Source organism: Oncorhynchus tshawytscha, linkage group LG09, assembly GCF_018296145.1.
Source record: "Oncorhynchus tshawytscha isolate Ot180627B linkage group LG09, Otsh_v2.0, whole genome shotgun sequence".
NCBI lineage: Eukaryota > Metazoa > Chordata > Actinopteri > Salmoniformes > Salmonidae > Oncorhynchus > Oncorhynchus tshawytscha.
Genome location: NC_056437.1, coordinates 32911352 through 32934539, shown reverse-complemented (window position 1 = coordinate 32934539; position 23188 = coordinate 32911352). Strand labels below are relative to the sequence as shown.

The window sequence follows — 23188 nt, the reverse complement described above, 5'->3', positions numbered from 1 at the left end:
AGAAAAGGGAGAGGGGTAATGAAAAGCAATATGAAGGTCAACAGAGAAATAGCTGCTTTAGCCAAGCCCTTAAACCCCTTTCACACAAGTGCTTATCCAGAGTAAACAGAGCATACAAGCACTCTCACACAAATATTCACTAGACTAGAATGAGTCATACAGTCAATGAAAAAGGAATATGTGCCCTAAAGCATTTAGAAAAGGGTCGCCCGAGAACCTCAGTATTATTATGTGAGTGTGTTTCACATGTTTCATTTTGAAGTGTGTTTATTGTAGGCTATTTTCCATTGTGCTTTTCAGTGTCAGTTCTATCTTCTTCAGTGTACTCTGAGTTGTGGATAGCTTCTTGGTCTGTTCTAAACTAACACCAATAAGTCACACACCAATAAAAATACAACACAGATTAGCAAATCAGCAAGTTATCTATATTTATTTGCTTTTGAATTGATCAATATACAGTTCTTTTTTTTCTTTCAATAAGCACTTTATGGTTTGGCATTTCTAACATCATTACCAAATTAAAACATTCTCTTAAAACAAAAGCATGAAACGGAAATTAAACTTATAGCACCTTTTGCATTTGCATTTGCTCAAACAGCTATGACCGCACTGCCCTAAAGCTGTTTCAAACACGCTACGTGCATCCTATTTTGTTTAGCCTCCTCACACAGAGGAGTTGTTAATGGGGTATTTCTCTTTTCCCACTAGAACTGAATTGAAAATACTAGATATGTACAGTACAGAACAGGACAGCAGTCCCTCCCTGTATACCACAGGCCTACAGTACAGTATGTCCCTACAGTACAGATCTAGTGGATCTACTCATACTTTACATCTGGGGCAAAGTGCACAACTACGCCGCTCCTCCGTGGTTCGGGTCGTTCCTCCAGTGGTTCTGGTTCTCCTCCAACGGCACCCTGGGAATGATGATCACCGGGTCGGAGAACCTCATCATTAAGCTCTCTAGGAGGCGAGGCAGCACAGAGTTAAGACACAAAGAAAAAGACAAAAACAAAGAGACACAAGATGAGGCATTTCTCAGAGGCCAATCACAAAGAATTTTGCTGAGTTGAGTTGAGCACCCTGTGACTACTCATATCAGAGGGCAACATTATACTGCCACAGTGGGGATGTGAAGCTACTAAAGCTCTCTCTTGGTTTCTTATCACTTCAAACCTAAAATAGCACCAAAAAAACATAGTTCGCCCGCCTACCTTCCTCAATTCCAAACAAAAGTTAAAATGTTTCTTCAATCAAAGTTAGGATTTTACGTTATGTTCAGATCAATAAATAGCCACTGCTCTCTGAGTTTGAATCCAATCTGTCAGCTGAAACCTTCTCAGACTAAAAGCTAGAACACACGAATGGGAATAATGAGAGTCTAATGAGAGTCTCAGGGTGTTCAAGGATAAACAGCCACATGACATTCAGGAATAATCTAATCTAAAATGAAACTTGAGGGGACTAAAACATGCACTTACTATCTTCTCCATTAGCAGAGCTGGCTCTCTCCAATGCTAGAACTACTGTACCTCCCCACTCTATTCCGACCATGCACCCCAATAAACATTGAATCGACATATTTTCAATAAACAATTCAGATTTAGCACCAAGTCCAGCCCATATAAAATAACCACACATTTAGTAATATTATATAACATTTGGATTACAGGTCCCATTCAGACACCATAACAACATTACATCAAATGATAAAAATTATCAAACCGAAAAGGATAACTATGTGTTATTATAAACATATATCTGTAGGTGTGTTTACCCACAGGTTTATTAATAATTTATATATAATCACACTGGTAACGTGTGTAATTACGATATCACTTTGATATAATATCAAATAATGTTATATCAAATAATAGTGGTTGCACGGTAGGGTTAATCTAGTTGCTCTAAAAATAGAAAAGGATGGGCGATCTCTAGTCATCTGTGTGAATAATTCAAAAGTCACATTTTACTACCCAGCCATGCAATTTGTTTAGCCTTGGCCTATTTCTTATAACCAGGAGCAATGAATGCATCTAGCATCTTCCAGTAGCTCAAGGAGGGATTCCAAGATGGTCTGTACTATAGCCATTCTACTACAACAAGGCAGACCCAAGGCCTCCTTAAGAGAGGAACAGCCAAGCATTCACACAGACAGACATCCCCACACACTCATTCCTCTACTCTAGTTTCCATATGGAAGAGAAATATATGAGGGATCTGACCTGGTGGGAACTGTATCGGAGTACAACGATTTTCAAAACAAAAACTGTGCCACTATCAAAAAAATAAATAAATCATGACTTTGAAATACATCTTATGAGCACATATGAATGAGAGATTTGTGGCTTGTGGCGGCTGGGTGTGTTTTTAGGTTACCTTGGAATGGGTAGTGTACAGCCCCACAGGTGTTGCTTTAGCGTCTGCACCCAGCCTGTATCACGGATTGGCTGACAGAGCTGTATGTAGTGGTACTGTTTTAGCACAACCCTTCAAATGAATCAGAATGTCACTCGTTAGGTTTTCTAGAGGTAGGATTTCACCCTGCACAGTATATCCAAATTTGACATCCTCGAAAAGCTAATAACGATACCAGATGAAGCTGGAAAATATAGTAATTACATGATTATAATGATTTTAGAAATATCCAAATGTCACATTTGTTACACGCAGAGAAAGAACATTTCATTAATCATACAGTTTGTTGGCCCAGTAAATACATGACATCAGATTCTGGAATAATGTTCTACCCATCCTTAACTTGCATATTGCTGTATAATTTGGGCAAGGTCTTTGAATATATTTGGACACATGATGCAAAATAATATATTCCTCAGCTCTCACACAGCGTTGCAGCAATATGCAAGCCCTTTGAAGGATGTCAGAACTCATGCCAGAATCTCTTTGATAAGCGCTAAAGAAAACCTGAAGGCAAAATTCTCTTCCATGTGGATTCACTCACTAAAGAGCATCTCATGTCTCACAAAGACAAAGACACAAAAACAATTCAACAAATACCTGCAACCACTGTTCTTTCACCCTCCTCCTCCTCCATACGTTTCAACATAAAGAACCAAGAGGACACAGCTTTTTCTGCTTTTGCATTTATTCATAATATTTCAGTAAATAGGAGCAAGCAGAGAGAAACACAAGCACGTCACAGTAAAATATTTGTGTCCAATACATTCTGTAACTTCTTTGTACCATGATTCTTTTCTATAGTTTTTTTGTTTCTAATGCTTCGATTAAAGATCGATAGCACCGGGTGTGCTGTGTGTCAGCACTTTACATGTATGACCCCCCCGACACCCCTTCCTGTGCTAAGAGAGAAAGACCCCCCAACCAAAGGCTGCAAAATGCTAATGAGATGACCCTCACCCTCCGCTCCTTGGGCACATGCTCAGTCTAAGCGGAATATGGCATGGTGGTTCATTGTGACATACTAACTCAAGACACCACCATGGCAAATGGAGAGACAACACACTCCAGTATTCAAAATGGAGGGGAGGGAGCCAGGGGGCTCTGACTAGCACAACAGATGACAACAACACAAGAGAGAGACTGGGGAGTGTGGGGTGGCCCATGACAAGCAAGTCCTGCACAGCACAATGCACTGCTCTATTGTGGTCTACGCCATCCCAGGAGTCTGAAACGCTGTTCTGGTCTTTACTACTGTCTGCTAAGACACAAGTAGACATGTGTAGTAGCCATAGAGCTCTACTGGCACTATACAACCAATACAAACCTGATTCATTTTGACATAATGAGGTTTATGTTTGAAATACAGATCATTTTCCTTGCTAGCTCAATATACCCCATTCAAGAAACTGCATACATATGCAGAAGTATGATACAAATGTAAACCAACTATAAAATGTAGTTTCGCTGCTTGTCCTAATTCAATCAAGTCGTTCTACATTGGTAGCCTATGCCTACTATATTTAGATTGCCATAGAAGGCAGCAGAGGAGAGATATATTTGGAGTTGAATGTGTTTAATATAATCTTGACATCTACACGTAATCTTCTCAATCTAATGAAATCCACACACACACACACACACACACACACCCCTGGTCCAGGGAAGAGGCCAGTTATTTGAGGCCCATGCTAGACAGAAAAATAGAGACACAGCATGCATAAACCAAAAACAAAGACAGAAACAATATGTCCAGAAAGATAAACATTCCAAATGGCCAGCATTCAACTTACCATAACATCGCAGACACATTTTTGGTGGTATGTGACAATAATGGTATTAGCAGAAGTAATTAGTGTTTTATACCCAAATAAATAGATGAATAAATAAACAATAAATAACATATAATTATAAAACCATGAATCTGCTGAAAGAGAGAAAGAGTTTTAACTCGTATCACATCAAGCCATGCACCTCTTTAGACCTCTGGGATGTGAATATTGTTGTTGGCTTCTCTCATCTGCTAGTGCCATAGGGGCCTAAATAATCATGTTGGTTCCAGTCAACCATGACTCTGTGTGTGTGTGTGTCCTAGCTATAGCTACAAAGAGTGTATATCGGCTGGGTGAAAGCATAGCTAAAGACCATAGAGCCACAATATCAAATTCCTATCGTGACTCAATGAAATGTAATGTCGTTTAAAAAAAAATGCTGAATGTAATTATAATTGCATGATAGTAACATTTTATTCAGTGGGAATTCTCATCTGCTGTGCAAATGAGTGGTCTAGTAATGCATAATAATCACGTTACAGTAACCCAGATGGCTCCCAGCTCGGCAACAAGGTTGCTGAAACAAGATAGCCTTGTCTGACCTCTAAAATACCTTGATGAATGGATTTGACTGCAAAGAGAGAGAACAATTTGAATGAGAGCGTATGACATTGTAAATGCTGTCCTGACAATGATTTGTTCAAAACCATTCCCACATCATCCACAATCAACATAGTTATTAGGTTTACAAAATTAGACATCGCATTCAAGAATGATGGCAAAGTTGAACAAAGCATCTTAGTAATGCCAATCTGAAAACAGACAGACTTGGAGCCCTGCTCAAGAAGACAGCATTCAGGAAATACAGAGCAGGCACAAACTCAGCCATGGATCGATACACTCAAAGCTGCATATTTATCAAAGATTTTCAGACCGTTATCCTAGATGAGTATCTAATGTGTCTATGCATACATTTCTAAATGTATCTTTGCATACATTTGAAAGTTACAGCTACAGAAATCGAGTCCAGTCACTGAGCCAATTTTCATGGTCTTCTCATTCCCAAAAATCCTTGATAAACTCAACAAAGCAATCTGTTCAGTTGGAAGATGGAAGCCAACCACACAGGCTTGCTAGTCGGTGGGCTCATGCAACAATAGCACGTGCCATTCATTGGCTAACCAGGCAGACGGTAGCCATGGTAACCTTGAGATGGAGACGTGGAGAGAGGGGGGTGGAGGGTGGCATCGGGGAGCAGAGGAAGCGGATGAACACGCCCCCTTGTTACTACGGTGATCTAATGTAATGTGAGGCGGGGAAGCAACGACATGTCATGTCACAACCCTGACATTTACTGTAACTACATCTAATTTAGCCAAGAGGCAGAGAGAAGAGAGAGAAAGAGAGTTAGAGAGAGACGAGAGAGAGGGAGAGAGACAAAACATAAAAGGGATGAGAACTTCTAATTAATTTTGCAGCCTTCGTGTTCTTTCCCCAAAGAAGAATAAAAAGTAGTGCTAAATGATTTTTACTCTTTTGCCTCAGCCAGTTTGTTGTTCATCTCTTTACTTTTCTCCTTGTCCCCCACCGCAGGCCTGGACTCAGTGGGCTGGTTCTCAGAGGTTGTCTTCTTGGTGCCCCGCAGTGCTGTGCTGCCCGACTGCTTCTGCTCTTTGGCCTTCTTGACAGGTTTGCCGCCCTGACTAGCTACCGTGGTGCCCGCCTTTTTTGGTTTGGATCGGGGAGCACTGTTAGACCTCTCAACCTAGGCACAGGGGATGGGGGAAGATGGAGATTATTTATATATACCATCCCCAAAGACATTAGCAGCAGGTGTAAATAACTCTGCAAAGATCTGTAACTCCTCAGTTTGATATTGTGTTTGCTTCAGTATTACTGATATGATTTGCCATCACAACATACACAGTAAAGAGAACAGCAGCCCTCCAAGAGAAAGATTCTGTCATTACAGTGGGTTGGAAAATGCACTCTGCACGGCTGTGGTTCTGAATAGGTGATTAGCTGCATTATGGCTGTACCATGGGAGTAGTCAATAGGACATGATCTAAAACGTTCTCACCTTGGTCTCTTGTAGCCCTTTGTAGGGCTCATTGTACAGGCTGCGTATCCTCCTCCTGTCCACAGCCTTGTTGTCGTTGGGCTGCTGTTTGCCCTGCTCTCCCCTGTAGGTGGCGCTATAGCTGGTCTCCAGGCTGGTCTTCTCATCAGGGGGAAGATACTGGGACTTGGCTCGGATCAGCTTCACTGGCTTCACATCCCTGTGGGCTTTGAACTCCGTCCTACGAGAAGAATCAGCACCAAATACACTCAGTAAAATAGCTATCTTCACATTCCAACCTACAATCTATTTATAGAGGAGAAGGAGAGAATAGGAGAGAAGACTAAACCTGTATTGTCCCAAAGGGCAATTTGTGTTGCAGCATGTAGACATTTAAAAACCCCATGAAATATGAAGCAATCACTTACAAACAAGTACATTTACATAGAACTGTTTGGATATAGAAATAGATGTAGTGGAATGACTGGGTCTCCCCCACAGTATGAGTGAGTGAGTGAGTGTATGTAATGCATAGGAGCTGGGTGGTGACTGCGCCAGGCAGCCGGCGGCTCAGGTGTTTAATATAGTCCAGACACAGCAGTTCTTCAGAAGGTCAGCTCCATGGCTTTCACACAGAACAACCTGACCTCTAGTCTGTCTCATAGCGGGGTTCTGTACGGCACGAGCCAACCTCCAGACACATCCAAGAGCAATTAGAGATAGGCATCGAAGTGAGATATGTTCACTATCAATTCTATAGCAGGTATATAAACTAACATGTTGCTACTAATTTGAGTTTTAGATTGAACTGCCCATCATAGATAAAGTTGATTTTAAAAGTTTTGGATTTTGAACTCATAAAAGCAGACCTAATTTTCCATAAATGACTACATGATAGTCTTCTCACTGATGGGCATCTGAAGGCTGGGACATGACATATTAACTTATACTCACTTAACTTATTGGAAGGTCAGGTGGAAACATTCATTCATTATGTATTTTATTTATTTATTTTTATTTCACCGTTATTTAACTAGGTCGGCAAGTTGAGAACAAGTTCTCATTTACAACTGTGACCTGGCCAAGATAAAGCAAAGCAGTGCGACAAAAACAACAACACAGAGTTGCACATAAACAAACGTACAGTCAATAACACAATAGAAAAATCTATGTATAGTGTGTGCAAATGTAGAAGAGTAGGGAGGTAAGGCAATAAATAGGCCATAGAGGCGAAATAATTACAATTTAGTATTAACACTGGAGTGATAGATGTTCAGATGATGATGTGCAAGTAGACATACAGTGGGGAGAACAGGTATTTGATACACTGCCGATTTTGCAGGTTTTCCTACTTACAAAGCATGTAGAGGTCTGTAATTTCTATCATATGTACACTTCAACTGTGAGAGACGGAATCTAAAACAAAAATCCAGAAAATCACACTGTATGATTTGTAAGTAATTCATTTGCATTTTATTGCATGACATAAGTATTTGATACATCAGAAAAGCAGAACTTAATATTTGGTACAGAAACCTTTGTTTGCAATTACAGAGATCTTACGTTTCCTGTAGTTCTTGACCAGGTTTGCACACACTGCAGCAGGGATTTTGGCCCACTCCTCCATACAGACCTTCTCCAAATCCTTCAGGTTTCGGGGCTGTCGCTGGGAAATACGGACTTTCAGCTCCCTCCAAAGATTTTCTATTGGGTTCAGGTCTGGAGACTGGCTAGGCCACTCCAGGACCTTGAGATGCTTCTTACGGAGCCACTCCTTAGTTGCCCTGGCTGTGTGTTTCGGGTCATTGTCATGCTGGAAGACCCAGCCACGACCCATCTTCAATGTTTTTACTGAGGGGAGGAGGTTGTTGGCCAAGATCTCGCGATACATGGCCCCATCCATCCTCCCCTCAATACGGTGCAGTCGTCCTGTCCCTTTTGCAGAAAAGCATCCCCAAAGAATGATGTTTCCACCTCCATGCTTCACGGTTGGGATGGTGTTCTTGGGGTTGTACTCATCATTCTTCTTCCTCCAAACACGATGAGTGGAGTTTAGAACAAAAAGCTCTATTTTTGTCTCATCAGACCACATGGCCTTCTCCCATTCCTCCTCTGGATCATCCAGATGGTCATTGGCAAACTTCAGATGGGCCTGGACATGCGCTGGCTTGAGCAGGGGGACCTTGCGTGCGCTGCAGGATTTGAAACATGACGGCGTAGTGTGTTACTAATGGTTTTCTTTGAGACTGTGGTCCCAGCTCTCTTCAAGTCATTGACCAGGTCCTGCCATGTAGTTCTGGGCTGATCCCTCACCTTCCTCATGATCATTGATGCCCCACGAGGTGAGATCTTGCATGGAGCCCCAGACCGAGGGTGATTGACTGTCATCTTGAACTTCTTCCATTTTCTAATAATTGCGCCAACAGTTGTTGCCTTCTCACCAAGCTGCTTGCCTATTGTCCTGTAGCCCATGCCAGCCTTGTGCAGGTCTACAATTTATCCCTGATGTCCTTACACAGCTCTCTGGTCTTGGCCATTGTGGAGAGGTTGGAGTCTGTTTGATTGAGTGTGTGGACAGATGTCTTTTATACAGGTAATGAGTTCAAATAGGTGCAGTTAATACAGGTAATGAGTGGAGAACAGGAGGGCTTCTTAAAGAAAAACTAACAGGTCTGAAAGAGCCGGAATTCTTACTGGTTGGTAGGTGATCAAATACTTATGTCATGCAATAAAATGCTAATTAATTACTCACAGTTGAAGTGTAACTATGATAAAAATTACAGACCTCCACATGCTTTGTAAGTAGGAAACACTGCCGATTTTGCAGGTTATCAAATACTTGTTCTCCCCACTGTATGTACAGAGTAACGCTTCCTTTTGTATGTCATGTTTATATGGAAAGTTATGTTTTATTTAACTAGGCAAGTCATTTAAGAACAAGTTCTTATTTACAATGACGGCCTACCAAAAGGCAAAAGGCCTCCTGCGGGGACGGACTGGGATAACAAACTAAGAAAATTTTACAAAACGCACATCACGACAAGAGAGACCTAAGACAACAACATAGCATAACAGCAACACATGACAACACAGCATGGTAGCAACACAACATGGCAACAACATGGCAGAAACACAACATGGCAGCAGCACAAAACAGGGTGTAAACATTATTTGAAACAGACAACAGAACAAAGGGCAAGAAGGCAGAGACAACAATACATCACGTGAAGCAGCCACAACTGTCAGTAAGAGTGTCCTTGATTGAGTCTTTGAATGAAGAGATGGAGATAAAACTGTCCAATTTTTTTTTTGCAGCTAGTTTCAGTCGCGAGCTGCAACAAACTGAAAAAAGGAGCAACCTTTAACAGAATGTGACTGGCAGAACAGTTGTTGTATGTGGAGGGTGAGGACTGCAGTTGGTATCTCATATAGGGGGGAGGGTGGCCTACGAGGATTTTATAAATAAGCATCAACCAGTGGGTCTTGCGATGGGTATACAGAGATGACCAATTTACAGAAGAGTATAGAGTGCAGTGATGTGTCCTATAAGGAGCATTTGTGGCAAGTATGATGGCCGAATGGGAAAGTAAATCTAGCCGCTCGAGAGCACCCTTACCTGCCGATCTATAAATTATGTCTCTGTAATCTAGCATGGGTAGGATGGTCATCTGAATCAGGGTTAGTTTGGCAGCTGGGGTGAAAGAGGAGTGATTACGATAGAGGAAACCAAGTCTAGATTTAACCTTAGCCTACAGCTTTGATATGTGCTGAGAGAAGGACAGTGTACCGTCTAGCCATACTCCCAAGTACTTGTATGAGGTGACTACCTCAAGCTCTAAACCCTCAGAGGTAGTAATCCCACTGGTGGGGAGAAGGGCATTCTTCTTACCAAACCACATGACCTTTGTTTTGGAGGTGTTGAGAACAAGGTTAAGGGCAGAGAAAGCTTGTTGGACACTAAGACAGCTTTGTTGTAGAGCGTTTAACACAACATCTGGGGAGGTGCCAGATGAGTATAAGACTGTATCATCTGCATATGAATGGATGAGAAAGCTTCCTACTACCTGAGCTCTGTTGTTGATGTAAATTGAGAAGAGTGTGGGGCCTAGGATCGAGTCTTGGGGTACTCCCTTGGTGACAGGCAATGGCTGAGAAAGCAGATGATCTGACTTCATACACTGCACTCTTTGAGAGAGGTAGTTAGCAAACCAGGCCAAAGACCCCTCAGAGACACCAATACTCCTTAGCCGGCCCAGAAGAATGCAATGGTCTACTGTATCAAAAGCTTTGGCCAAGTCAATAAAAATAGCAGCACAACATTGCTTAGAATCAAGGGCAATGTTGACATCATTTAGGACCTTTTAAGGTTGCAGTATCACACCCATAACCTGAGCGGAAACCAGATTGCATACCAGAGAGAATACTATAGACATCAAGAAAGCCAGTTAGTTGATTATTGACACGTTTTTCCAACACTTTTGATAAACCGGCAAAATTGAAATTGGCCTATAACAGTTAGTATGATGTATGACGAAGCTTGCCTGTAACTCACCCAATAGATAGACTGAAACACTATCTCTGTGAGCCCCCAATGTTTTGATGTAGTGTAACACTCCTCAGAACTGTAACCTTATCAAAGTTGTTCATGTATTTAATTGAACCTTTATTGGCATTTGATAATAAGATCTTACTGTGTGGCATTTCAAAAATATCTAACTTAGGACACTGCAGTTCTATATCAGTCCACATTTATCAATACAACTAAATTACCCATCAAACTCTAAAGTTTAAGCATTTGGTCAGATATGATAAATTGACCCAAACAATTTTATTTTCTCATAAAGTAAACTGCCCAGGATGTTGATGAGTGGACTAGTGGTTAAAGTAAGAGCGGCTGGCGGTTAGATAGATAGATCTAGCTCCAGTGGAGTGGAAGTGAGATGGAATCACAGAGTTGTTACATAAAAGGATTGAAGTCCACTTTTAATGCTTGGGCAGGAAAAGAGAGGAGAGACAGTACAAGGTCAGATTATACAATGTCTGTGGCCAAGGGCACAGAATGCTACTACCCGCGCAGGGTGCAATTGACGGGGTAGTGGTAGGCAGAGAGAGAGTCAAACACAAGTCTATACTGTACATAGCAAGCTGGACAACGTCATACTCATATGACTGGTAACAATTAAGCTAGTGTCTTCCAGGTCAGTGTGTGCTTGGTACCTAGTCTACTTCCATTTTTTTCAAAACAGATCTTTGTCAAAGACAAGTATGAAAATGTTTGACATATGATGTGATTTGCGAGGTTTCTTGAACATACTTGCTCACCTCTTACACACATCTAATACCTCTAACAACTCTAAACCCCTAATAAAGTCTCATTTTATGTATCTTTACTCCCTCTATTATGTGGTGCTAAAATGAAACTTTCCTCTGCCAAAACAAGCTGTTATTTGATGAGGTCTTACCAAGTTAACATACTGCATTTATTACTGTAGAAAAGCAGGTCTTTCCAAGATAACATACTGTTTTTCTTACTGCTGTATGGCTATCCGCTAATGGTTCTGCCTGGTACCTGGAGCTGACCCTGCTGACCCTGCAGGAAAGGTGAGATATGTTGTGAAAAGCGGCGTCACTATGACGTTATGACACTAGCACTGACAAGTGGTGGAGGGATGCCAGGGAACAACACTGCTAAGATACACTACCCTTCTCTAACATAGCATGCCAGGCAACAGCCAGGCAGAGAGGGAACAATCTGGCACTTCTCTCTTAGAGACTTAGAAAGGGCAGAGAATGGCAAAAGGACCATTAGCACGCATAGCTACAGCGCTAGTCTGAACAAATCTATTGCCAAATAAAATCTCTCAGCCTTAATTAAAACATGCCATGTCAGTTAGGTTACATCCATTCATGAGAGGATATGGAATAAATCCAATTGATTGCAGCATTTACATTGGACAGTAAAGTATCATCAGTGTTAAATACAAATAATTATCATAATCATAATTATCACAGCCAGTCTTTTTACTGTAAATTTACCTTCCTACGACATCCCACTTTGGCAGGACAGAAATTCGAATCTGAAGCCCATCCGACTGTGACACAGTTTCCAATAAACAATAACATACACATCTGAAATGATTGCACGATTTACTACACGGCAGAATCAATAATAAATCTATACATAATACAGTACATAACAGAGGAACGCAGCCAGACATTCTCTAAACACTTGAGGTGAATCAATCAATCCCAGTGTACAGTAACAGTGCCTTGATTTACTGACACTGCTTATTTTTGTGTCAGTCAGCCATTACATGTAGCCAACTGCTGATTGTTCCTGATCAATACTCTCTCCTCCCTCTGGGATCATCTTGCCTCTGGCATTATGGTAGCTGAATCTGTAGCCTGTCAAGATTGCCCATGCAGTCAGATGGCTATTGGCTACACTGTGACATATTGCAACTCAGTGAAATCACCACAGAGTGTGTTGTACGTTCTGATGCATGGCTAAACCTCGGATGTACCCACACCTTTAATAATGTCAGCTGCGTCTAGCATTTAGTATAATAATGTTATTTGGCAGACATTTTTATCCTAATCAACTTACAGTCATGCATGCATATGTTTTACTTGTGGGTGGCTCTAGGACTCAAACCCACAATCCTAGCGGTGCAAGCGCCAGGCTCTACCAACTTAGCCATCATGGTTCTCCCAACTATTTCATAGCAGCAGTGACATTTTTTACACAAAATAAACACGTTTTGTGAGAAGTGAGAAAGAGCAATGTAAACTGCCTCAAGCTGGTTATGCTAATTTCTTGGCTTTATAGAGTACATTATATGCATAGACACTAACTGAATACGGAATGACCATAAAACTAAAATTAATGTTCAACACTTCAATTAGAGAATCCTTTCTTCAGACTATCATGTAATGCCACACCTCTGATCCTAACCTGCCTGCATCTGTAGGGAGATCCTGGAAGCTAAGCTTTGTGAGGAGAGATTGAGCAGCATGTCCTGCCCTCCCTCTCTTTCTCCATCACTCTCTCCCCAGTCAGAGCCTGTATGGTTAGATTCAGTGATTCAGCACGCATTGCCTGCATGTCGGTGGAAAAACCAGGCTTTACAGGCCTTCTAAGAGGATCATTTTTAAATCCACTCAAATCTGTTGGCCTCTTTACAATATTTCAGCCGCTACTGCTGCTCTGCTCACATGCGACATTCATTCTGCAGGCACACTCATCTGCATTGGGATCACCCTGGCCTGGACTGGTTGGCAGTGTGCAGAGAAGAGGTCCCTATGGCCAGTGAATGACTAGCCAGTTGTCCATCTAACCGTGATGAGAGTGAGGTGGGTATTGAATGAGTCAATGGTGTTTGTAAAATAAAATAAAAAATCGCAATTAATTAATTAATTACTCAATGTTGGCATGAGCATGTTGTGCTGTGATGCAACCTGAAAACATCTCAAATAAACAATTTATGGCCTCTGTCTCGCCCCCTCTGAGCTAAAGGAAACTAAGCTAAACTACCTGTCTCCCTTAAAGTAATGCTACCTGCTCCCCATTCATCATCCACAGCTTATTGCACATTATGCAATAGAGGAAGATGTAATTGCCTCTGAAAGCCCAGCATTTGATTGTTTTCTAATTAGATTGCAACAAAGGAAAATAACTGCTTAATGAGATGAAGAGAAGAAGTGTCTGTGCTGTTGCTCACTGTGTTTATTGTCTGATTACCCCAGCAGAAAAAGGCTGGTGGTTGGTGTGGATGATAATGATAGTGGAGTAAACAAAGCATAACAACTGCAGGTGAGGCCTGACCCTAGTGTTATTCTCATTTTATTCTCATGCAAAAGTGACTTTCAGAACGTAAACATGGAACAAAGCAGGAAGGCAGCTGAGTGGAGGGATCTTAACCTCTGCTCTGCCTGAAGTGGCAGCAGGTTCCTCAGTCACAGCTAATACAAATCCTTGAGGTCTACACAATGGTGGCTTTGATGGAGATAGAAAATAGAGGTCTTTTGAATCAAATTTTATTGGTCACATACACATGGTTAGCAGATGTTAATGCGAGTGTAGCGAAATGCTTGTGCTTCTAGTTCCGACAATGCAGTAATATCTAACAAGTAATCTAACAAATTCACAACTACTACCTTGTACACACAAATGTGAAGGGATGAATAAGAATATGGATGAGCGATGGCCAAGCGGCATAGGCAAGATGCAGTAGATGGTATAGAATACAGTATATACATATGAGATAAGTAATGTAGGATATGTAAACATTATTAAAGTGGGGTTATTTAAAGTGACTAGTGATACCATTATTAAGTCAATTTATTAAAGTGGCCAGAGGTTTGAGTCTGTATGTTGGCAGCAGCCTCTATGTTAGTGATGGCTGTTTAACATTCTGATGGCCTTGAGATAGAAGCTGTTTTTCAGTCTCTTGGTCCCAGCTTTGATGCACCTGTACTGACCTCGCCTTCTGGATGATAGCGGGATGAACAGGCAGTGGCTCAGGTGGTTCTTGTCCTTGATTATCTTTTTGGCCTGCCTGTGACATCGGGTGCTGTAGGTGTCCTGGAGGGCAGGTAGTTTGCCCCCGGTGAGGCGTTGTGCAGACCGCACCACCCTCTGGAGAGCCTTGCGGTTGCCATACCAGGTGGTGATACAGCCTGACAGGATGCTCTCGATTGTGCATCTGTAAAAGTTTGTGAGGGTTTTGGGTGACAAGCCAAATTTCTTCAGCCTCCTGGGGTTGAAGAGGCGCTGTTGCGCCTTCTTCACCATGCTGTCTGTGCGGGTGGACCATTTCAGTTTGTCTGTGAGGTGTAGGCCGATGAACTTAAAACCTCCCCCCTTCTCCACTACTGTCCCATCGATGTGGATAGTGGGGTGTTCCCTCTGCTGTTTCCTGAAGTCCACAATCATCTCCTTTGTTTTGTTGACGCTGAGTGAGAGGTTATTTTCCTGACACAACACTCCGAGGGCCCTCACCTCCTCCCTGTAGGCTGTCTCGTCGTTGTTGGTAATCAAGCCTACCACTGTAGTGTCGTCTGCAAACTTGATGATTGAGTTGGAAGCGTTTATGGCCACGCAGTCGTGGGTGAAGAGGGAGTACAGGAGAGGGCTGAGAATGCACCCTTGTGGGGCCCCAGTGTTGAGGATCAGTGAGGTGGAGATGTTGTTTCCTACCTTCACCACCTGGGGGCCGCCCGTCAGAAAGTCCAGGACCCAGTTGCACAGGGCGGGGTTGAGACCCATGGTCTCGAGCTTAATGACGAGTTTGGAGGGTACTATGGTGTTAAATGCTGAGCTGTAGTCAATGAACAGCATTTTAACATAGGTATTCCTCTTGTCCAGATGGGATAGGGCAGTGTGATGGCAATTGCATCGTCAGTGGACCTATTGGGGTGGTAAGCAAATTGGAGTGGGTCTGGGGTATCAGGTAGGGTGGAGGTGATATTATCCTTGACTAGTCTCTCAAAGCACTTCATGATTACAGAAGTGAGTGCAATGGGGCGATAGTCATTTAGCTCAGTTACCTTAGCTTTCTTGGGAACAGGAACAATGGTGGCCATCTTGAAGCATGTGGGGACAGCAGACTGGGAAAGGGATTGATTGAATATGTCCGTAAACACACCAGCCAGCTGGTCTGTGCATGCTCTGCGGACACGGCTAGGGATGCCATCTGGGCCGGCAGACTTGCGAGGGTTAACACGTTTAAATGTTTTACTCACGTTGGCCATGGAGAAGGAGAGCCCACAGGCTTTGGTAGTGGGGCATGTCAGTGGCACTGTATTGTCCACAAAGCGAGCAAAGAAGTTGTTTAGTTTGTCTGGGAGCAAGATGTCGATGTCTGTGACGGGGCTGATTTTCTTTTCATAATCTGTGACTGACTGTAGACACTGCCACATACGTCTCGTGTTTGAGCCGTTGAATTGCGACTCTATTTTGTCTCTACGCTTTGCTTGTTTGATTGCCTTGCAGTGGCAATAACTGTACTGTTTGTATTCGGTCATGTTTCCAGTCGCCTTGCTTTCAGTTCTGGGCGAATGCTGCCATCCATCCATGGAAAATAGTCACAGTGGGTACGACATCTCCGATGCACTTGCTAACAAACTCGCTCACTGAGTCAGCATATGCATCATCAATGTTATTGTCTGAGGCTATCCGGAACATACGCCAGTCTACGTGATCGAAGCAATCTTGAAGCGTGGAATACGATTGGTCAGACCAGCGTTGGATGGACCTGAGCATGGGCGTTTCTTGTTTTAGTTTCTGTCTATAGGCTGGAAGCAACAAAATAGAGTCATGTTCAGGTTTGCAAAAGGCAAGGCGGGGTAGGGCTTTGTATACATTGCGGAAGTTAGAGTAGCAATGATCCAGAATGCTAACAGCTCGTGTCGCACATTCGATATGCTGATAGAATTTAGAAAGTTCTGTTCGCAGGTTACCTTTGTTAAAATCCCCAGCTACAATAAATGCAGCCTCAGGATGTATGGTTTCCAGTTTACATAGGGGGGGTGGGGGTGTTGTTACTATAATCTAAGAGAATTCTCTTGGAAGATAATGTGGTCGGCAATTGATTGTAAGGAATTCTAGGTCAGGTGAACAAAAGGACTTGAGTTCCTGTATTGTGATGACACCATGAGTCGTTAATCATAAGGCATACACCCCCACCCTTATTCTTACCAGAGAGATGTTTGTTTCTGTTGGTGCGATGCATGAAGAAACCAGGTGGCTGTACCAACTGACAACATATCCCGAGTGAGCCATGTTTCCGTGAAACAGGGAATATTACAATCTCTGTCTCTCTGGAAGGTAACTCGTGCCCTAATTTCGTCCACCTTGATATTTACAGATTGGACATTGGCAAGTAATATGCTCGGAAGCGGTGGATGGTGTGCTTGCCTTCTGAATCTGACCACTAGGTCGCTCCGACTGCCTCTCCTGCGGCTACCGTGATATTTTGAGTCGGCCTCTGGGATAAGACCCCATGTCCAGGGTGGAGGTCCGAATAAAGGATTCACTTCGGGAAAGACGTATTCCTGGTCGTAATGTTGGTAAGTTGACATCGCTTTTTTTTATCCGATAGTTCTTCCCGGCTGTATGTTATAACACTTGAGATTTTCTGGGCTAACAATGTAAGAAATAATACATTAAAAAAAACAAATAACAGCATAGTTTCTTAAGGACCTGAAGTGAGGCTCCATCTTGTCGGCTCCATCTTGCACAGGCGCCATCTTGATCACATCTGTCACAGTCCATACCATCCACCATGTCATGCACTCATGTTATTGTGAAATCAAAATAAAAAGGTGAGAAGTGAGGAATGACTGAAACTGGACATAAAAGCAAGGCTTTCATCATGAATGCTACTTCTTTGGGGCATGCAGGCTGCACAGAATCATTTCAGATGGCCTACATTTTGAAAAGACCGCTGCAGTCCAGGCATAGCTCTTGGTTCAGCTTCAGTACTTTTGTTTTTGTACCGTGAGGGCAGTTTTATTTACTTCACGGTGCCATAAACAATCTCCTCTGAGAGACAGCTATTTTCCATTGTTTTGGAGAAATGGTCGACTGGCTGAACACAAATTAGGATGTGGCCCAACTATCCAGTCAGGTTCCATCTGTAACTTGAAGTCAAGAAGCTTCATATTCTATTCATATCCATATCCACATCCTGACCATAGAAAGCCTTTATTTTCTATGGTAGAGTAGGTCAGGGTGTGACTAGGGGTGTTAATCTAGTTCATATTTTCTATGTTTGGGTTTTGGTATGATTCCAATTAGAGGCAGCTGGCTATCGTTGTCTCTAATTGGGGATCATACTTAAAGTAGAATTTTTTCCACCTGTGGGTTATGGGATATTGTTGATGTTTGGAGTTAGTGCACATAGCACCTCAGTAGTCACGGTTTGTTCGTTTATTGTTTATGGTTTTGTTTTGTTAAGTTTCACTAATAATAAAGTATGTGGAACTCATATCGCGCTGAGTCTTGGTCCGACCATTACTACGAACATCATGACACAGAGCTTGGATAAAAGTCCTGGTTTTCTGAATAGGCCTCATTTATATGTTGTAGGTCCAGGAGGAGAATTACATTAACATGGCTGAATTGGGAGCAACCACTAGATGCAGAAAATCTCATTCACATCCCTCATTTGTATGAATGTCACGTCAATCTCCAACCATGCAGTGGCATACAGTGACACAAAGTTTTATCATACACAATTAGAAACAGACTCATGAAAGCAAGGTGAATGAAGCCGCTCTGAGCAGTTAAAAGCCCAGTGCAGGGGGAAAAAAGTGATTTTCCTGTGTTTTATATATATTTTCACACTATGAGGTTCGAATAATATTGTGAAAATACCACCTGAAATTTCAGCCTGTTTTGGTTCGATGGAGTTTTGGCGGTAAATTAATTAATAGGCCAATAGCACCTAGTTTTCTGTTTTCCCATTCCCACTCAGACCACTCCCAGACAGTCCTAGCAAAATTATTGCTTCAGAAACTGCTCTTCGTTTAGAAGCTATTTTTGTTTGTTTTCAATTAAAATTGTCAAAAATAATCACAGTAAGGTACTTAATGGTTACCTAGAAATGATTTGATATTGCGATTAAAAAAGTATGTATTGGACTTGTAAACTTCAACACGGTCAGACTGGGATATCTGTCTGTCAGTCCACAGACACCCACTTCCCAAGGAGCCTAGTCCCCATCGGCAAGGCTCTCCATAACAGTATGTGTTTATATGTGTATGTGTGAGGACGTGCGTGATCATGCGTGTGTGTGTGTGAATGTGTGTGTGTGTCAGAGATTAACCAACAGCCGACCTGCTTCTTTCTTTCTCAGTGCTCGCAGACTCAGGGCTCCTGCTTGTCACAATGCAGCCATTTCATGCCATGTGAGGACTGAGCAGGTCTCTTTCCGCCCTGGGCTGGTCCCCACTGGCTGCAGAACAATACTGACACAACAACAGTGGAGCTCTCCACTGTGACCAGCTGCCAGACTTCTTTTTTATTTGATTTCTACCTTTATTTAACCAGGAAAAGCCCATTGAGACCCAGAGTCTCTTTTTCAAAGGAGACCTGGCCAAGAAGGCAGCAACAATCAATATATTACAGAATTAAAACATACAAAAACATGATCCAGCTTTAAAAAAGCATTTACACTCTTCTGTAACAGTCTTTCATCAACATTTTAAATTAATTCAGTGGCACTAACATATCTAGAGGAAGCATGGATTGTAGACTATTCCATGCCTCTGGTGCACAAGACGAGAAAACAATCTTGCCTAATACTGTAAATGTCCTGGGGACTTTAAGTAGCAACCACCTAGCAGACCGGGTATGGTAACTGCTGGTGGTGAAGGAGACCAGACAACAAAGATAAAAAGGGAGTTTACCCAAAAGGGCTTTGTAGATGAACACATACAAATGTAGCTTTCTGCGCATATAAGTTGAGGTCCAACCTACCATTTGGTACAAGGTGCAATGGTGGGTGAGTGACTTAGCATTTGTATTAAAGTGCAAGGATGCATGATAAACAGAATCCAGTCTCTGTAAGACTGAGGAGGCTGAATGCATATACAACAAGTCACCATAATCAATTACAGAGAGAAAAGTGGCCTGAACAAGATTCTTTCTAGCCATAAGCGGGATTGAAGCTTCATTACGAAAATGAAAACCCAATATCAATTTAAGCTTTATCACAAGATTATCCACATGAACTTTAAAGGACAACGTGTCATCCAACCAAATACCTAGGTATTTGTAGGATGACACTTTTTTATGGATAATATGACAATGCTCTTCTCTGGCTGAGTGCGAGCTCTGGTAAAGGTCATGAATTTAGTTTGTTGTACATACAAGACCAGTTTGAGACCATAAAGGGAGGCCTGCAGTGACTGAAAAGCAGTCTGGAGCTCTGCAACAGCCTGAACCAGAGAAGGAGCACATGAGTATATGACTGTATCATCTGCATATAGATGTAACTTTGCTGGTTGCATCCCATTTCCCAAATCATTAATAAAAATTGAGAACAATACAGGAGCTAGAATGAAACCCTGGGGCACACCTCTTAATCTCAAGAAAGCTAGACATGTGATTGTCCGCATATACACATTGTGTGCTGTCAGAAAGATAGTTCCTAAACCAATTTACTGCCGCTTCACTGAGACCAATGTTACTGAACGTGTTATGTTACTGAACAATGTTCACGGCCAACTAAATCAAATGCCTTTGATAAATAAAAGGCATTTGCTCTCCTCTCTCACACCACCTCGAGTCAGGGAGAATATTCTTCTCAGCCCTCTTCTCAGTGTTAGTAATTTATGCTTTGTGGGTAACTTCAGTAAGGAAGTGTTCTAATATAATTCACAGCTGAGTCAGGCTTAGTTTTGTCATGTCACACTCACTGGCTGAAATGTGTTTCTATTCATCAGACCAGAGGTACTGTGTTTGGCAGTAAGGCTCAGGCATAAATCCTATGGAGTGTGATATCTTGGTCATGGGACTGTACTCTTGCCAAATTGAGCAGAGAACTGAAATAGGACAAGCAATAAGTGGTACTGATGAATCTTGAACAACAAAGGCAAAACTTTCTCAAGTCGTTATCCTCAAACACTCAAACTCTTTGTGGCACTCACTCCCTGGCAACTACTCTGTAAGGAACTCTAATGGGATGTGGCAGATGACTAAACAATTTATCCACCATCTTTGTTCACAGAGCATAACAAAAACATGGCACTGCCGCTGCCCCAAGCTGTGTCTGTGTAAACTGCATATCTAGCACGGGCCTTAGTGCTCAGCTCACTGAGCCAGACAGAGACATGGCAGGTCTCCATCATTCATGCACAGTGCATAACACTGGGAAAGAGACAGATTTTGTTTTACAGGGACATTCATTCTACCTCAGTACAAACCTTTTGAATGTAACATTATGTATAAATAAAGACCTTCAGAACAATACGTTTTACTGTTACACTATTTCTGTGATCGATGCTGTTTTATCCATGCTACTTTATTGAGGCAAATCTGCTTCAAAGTTTTGAATAGAAAGCTGTGGTTAGAATTCCTTGGTAAAAAAAACATGTTTGATGTCTGATACTGAATGATATATCAGGAATATTTTACATGTAGGCCTATTTGCTTATCTCATTAACATGCGACGACCTTCACACAACCTCATATTGAAGGTGAACTCACTCACCTGCAACACAGAGCAAAGCCACTTTGGAAACGCATTAAACTGCCACAATGACATGATGCAATGTTTGATTCTGGGGTTTACCTGTGAAGTGCGTTTATAACTTACTTGTATGAGCTGCCACCAGTAACTTCCTGTTTTAACTGCCTGTTTAGCGCATCTAGTGCCGCCCTGCCTCTGGCCCCTGCCGCGTCTTCTCGCTCCACTTTGATGCTAACTTTCTTTTCACCCTCCTTCTCTGCAGGTAGATTCTTTTTACTCCCTCCCAGGATTTCCTTTTCGTGCAATTTGTCAGCAATTTCGCATTTCTCTACACCGATGTCAACCTCCGCTTGTTTGGACCTATCCTGGACGCGATCATCGCCGATGGAGATGGATGGATTGGGTCTGGGAATCCAAGGATGGTCACTCCTTTTTGGAATGGGCCACGGCTGGAAATCCTTCTGATATTGTGTCTTGTTATTAAAAGGGATCTCGGGAGTGTGATATTCATTCTTAGGTTTACAGGATGGCTCAGGACGCACTTTCCAGTGCTTAAAGTCTTGCCGCATTACAGAACCACACGCGCGCTCCCCAGACGCAGCGATACCGGGGTTCGCACGAGCTGCTACCGCCTGGTCGCTGTGAATGGGTTGCGTTTCTATGGCGACTGCGCTCGTTTGTGCCTGGTTATGCGGCTGTTTTTGTTGGTGCTGCAGCTTAAGATGCTGCATCTCCGAGACATCGTACCTGGTGAAAACCAATGGAACAGAAATGTCCCCCTTGTCCAACTGGTTCCAGAAGCGGGCCATACAGCACGCCCTGGTGATGCAGGGCCACGCCATGATGTCGGTTAGAAGCTCAGCTCCTGCGCGCGATACAATTCTTCAAATGCCACGGATCCGAGCAGGGAAAATTACTGTCTCTCCGCGGCTCTTGATGGGCCCCGGTATCCTGCTAAAGAGGAACAAAATGTCCGAGTTATTGAATGGTGCAATCTCCGATGTTTAGCGATAATAGACGAATGATAAATCCATGATCCAAATATAAAGATTACTGTCTCGGATGTTTTCCTTTTGCGCTGCTCTCAGCTCTGCCCCGTCATGCACATTGCACTACGACAGGACACTGCAAGGGAAGTCTGCCCCGCCCACGCGCTAGCACCCCCCATGACAGGATGGATGCTCAGAATTGAAGCAGAGAAATATCACCTGGCATCGTCATCATCACGCAATGTCTGCAGTGAGGAGAGACGTTTTGAAGCTTCAACCAATTCAATTCCATTATAGTTTTATGTTTCCATAGCAAATTACCAAGAATCTGCTAGTAGTAGGCTCATTCACGTAGGCTACAATTGAAGAAGGTAATTAAGCATGACAGGTTGATGGTGCACTTTAGCATATTAAATAGGGAATAAACTGAGCTGTTGTCCATACTGCAATTGGATTCCATACTGCAATTGTATGGAGGCTTTGGAGTAACGTTTTACTTAATAATATGCTTTAATTCCAGTTTGGCCACATATTTATAACTGCATTCCCTTCTCCATCTAAACCAAAAATCCAAGTTAAAGAATAGGACTAAAATCAAATCAGACCTTATTTAAGGAATTGATTTAGTCCTATTCTTTAAATACGATTTTTGGTTGGGATAGAGATGTGAATCCAATATATCAATTATTAATGTGTAGACAAACTGGAATGGAAGACAGTCCAAGTCACTGGCACAGATGATGGAACTATCCA

At 42.4% G+C, this 23188-nt stretch overlaps 1 protein-coding gene across 2 annotated transcripts; it reads right to left on the bottom strand.

Annotated features, from left to right (window-relative positions):
• Positions 1-413: 413 nt before the first annotated feature.
• LOC112257830 (microtubule-associated protein 6) lies at positions 414-22581 on the bottom strand. 2 transcript variants are annotated; one of them, XM_024431701.1, is made up of 5 exons: positions 21573-22581; positions 6271-6490; positions 5723-5955; positions 2380-2490; positions 414-963 (listed from the first exon to the last, which is right to left on the bottom strand). In XM_024431701.1, the coding sequence occupies exons 1-5, from the start codon at positions 22286-22288 to the stop codon at positions 819-821; spliced, it is 1425 nt and encodes a 474-aa protein (XP_024287469.1). In that variant the 5' UTR covers positions 22289-22581; the 3' UTR covers positions 414-818. The 2 variants fall into 2 exon arrangements, with proteins under 2 accessions (XP_024287469.1, XP_024287470.1); XM_024431702.1 differs by lacking the exon at positions 2380-2490.
• Between the last annotated feature and the right edge of the window lie 607 nt (positions 22582-23188).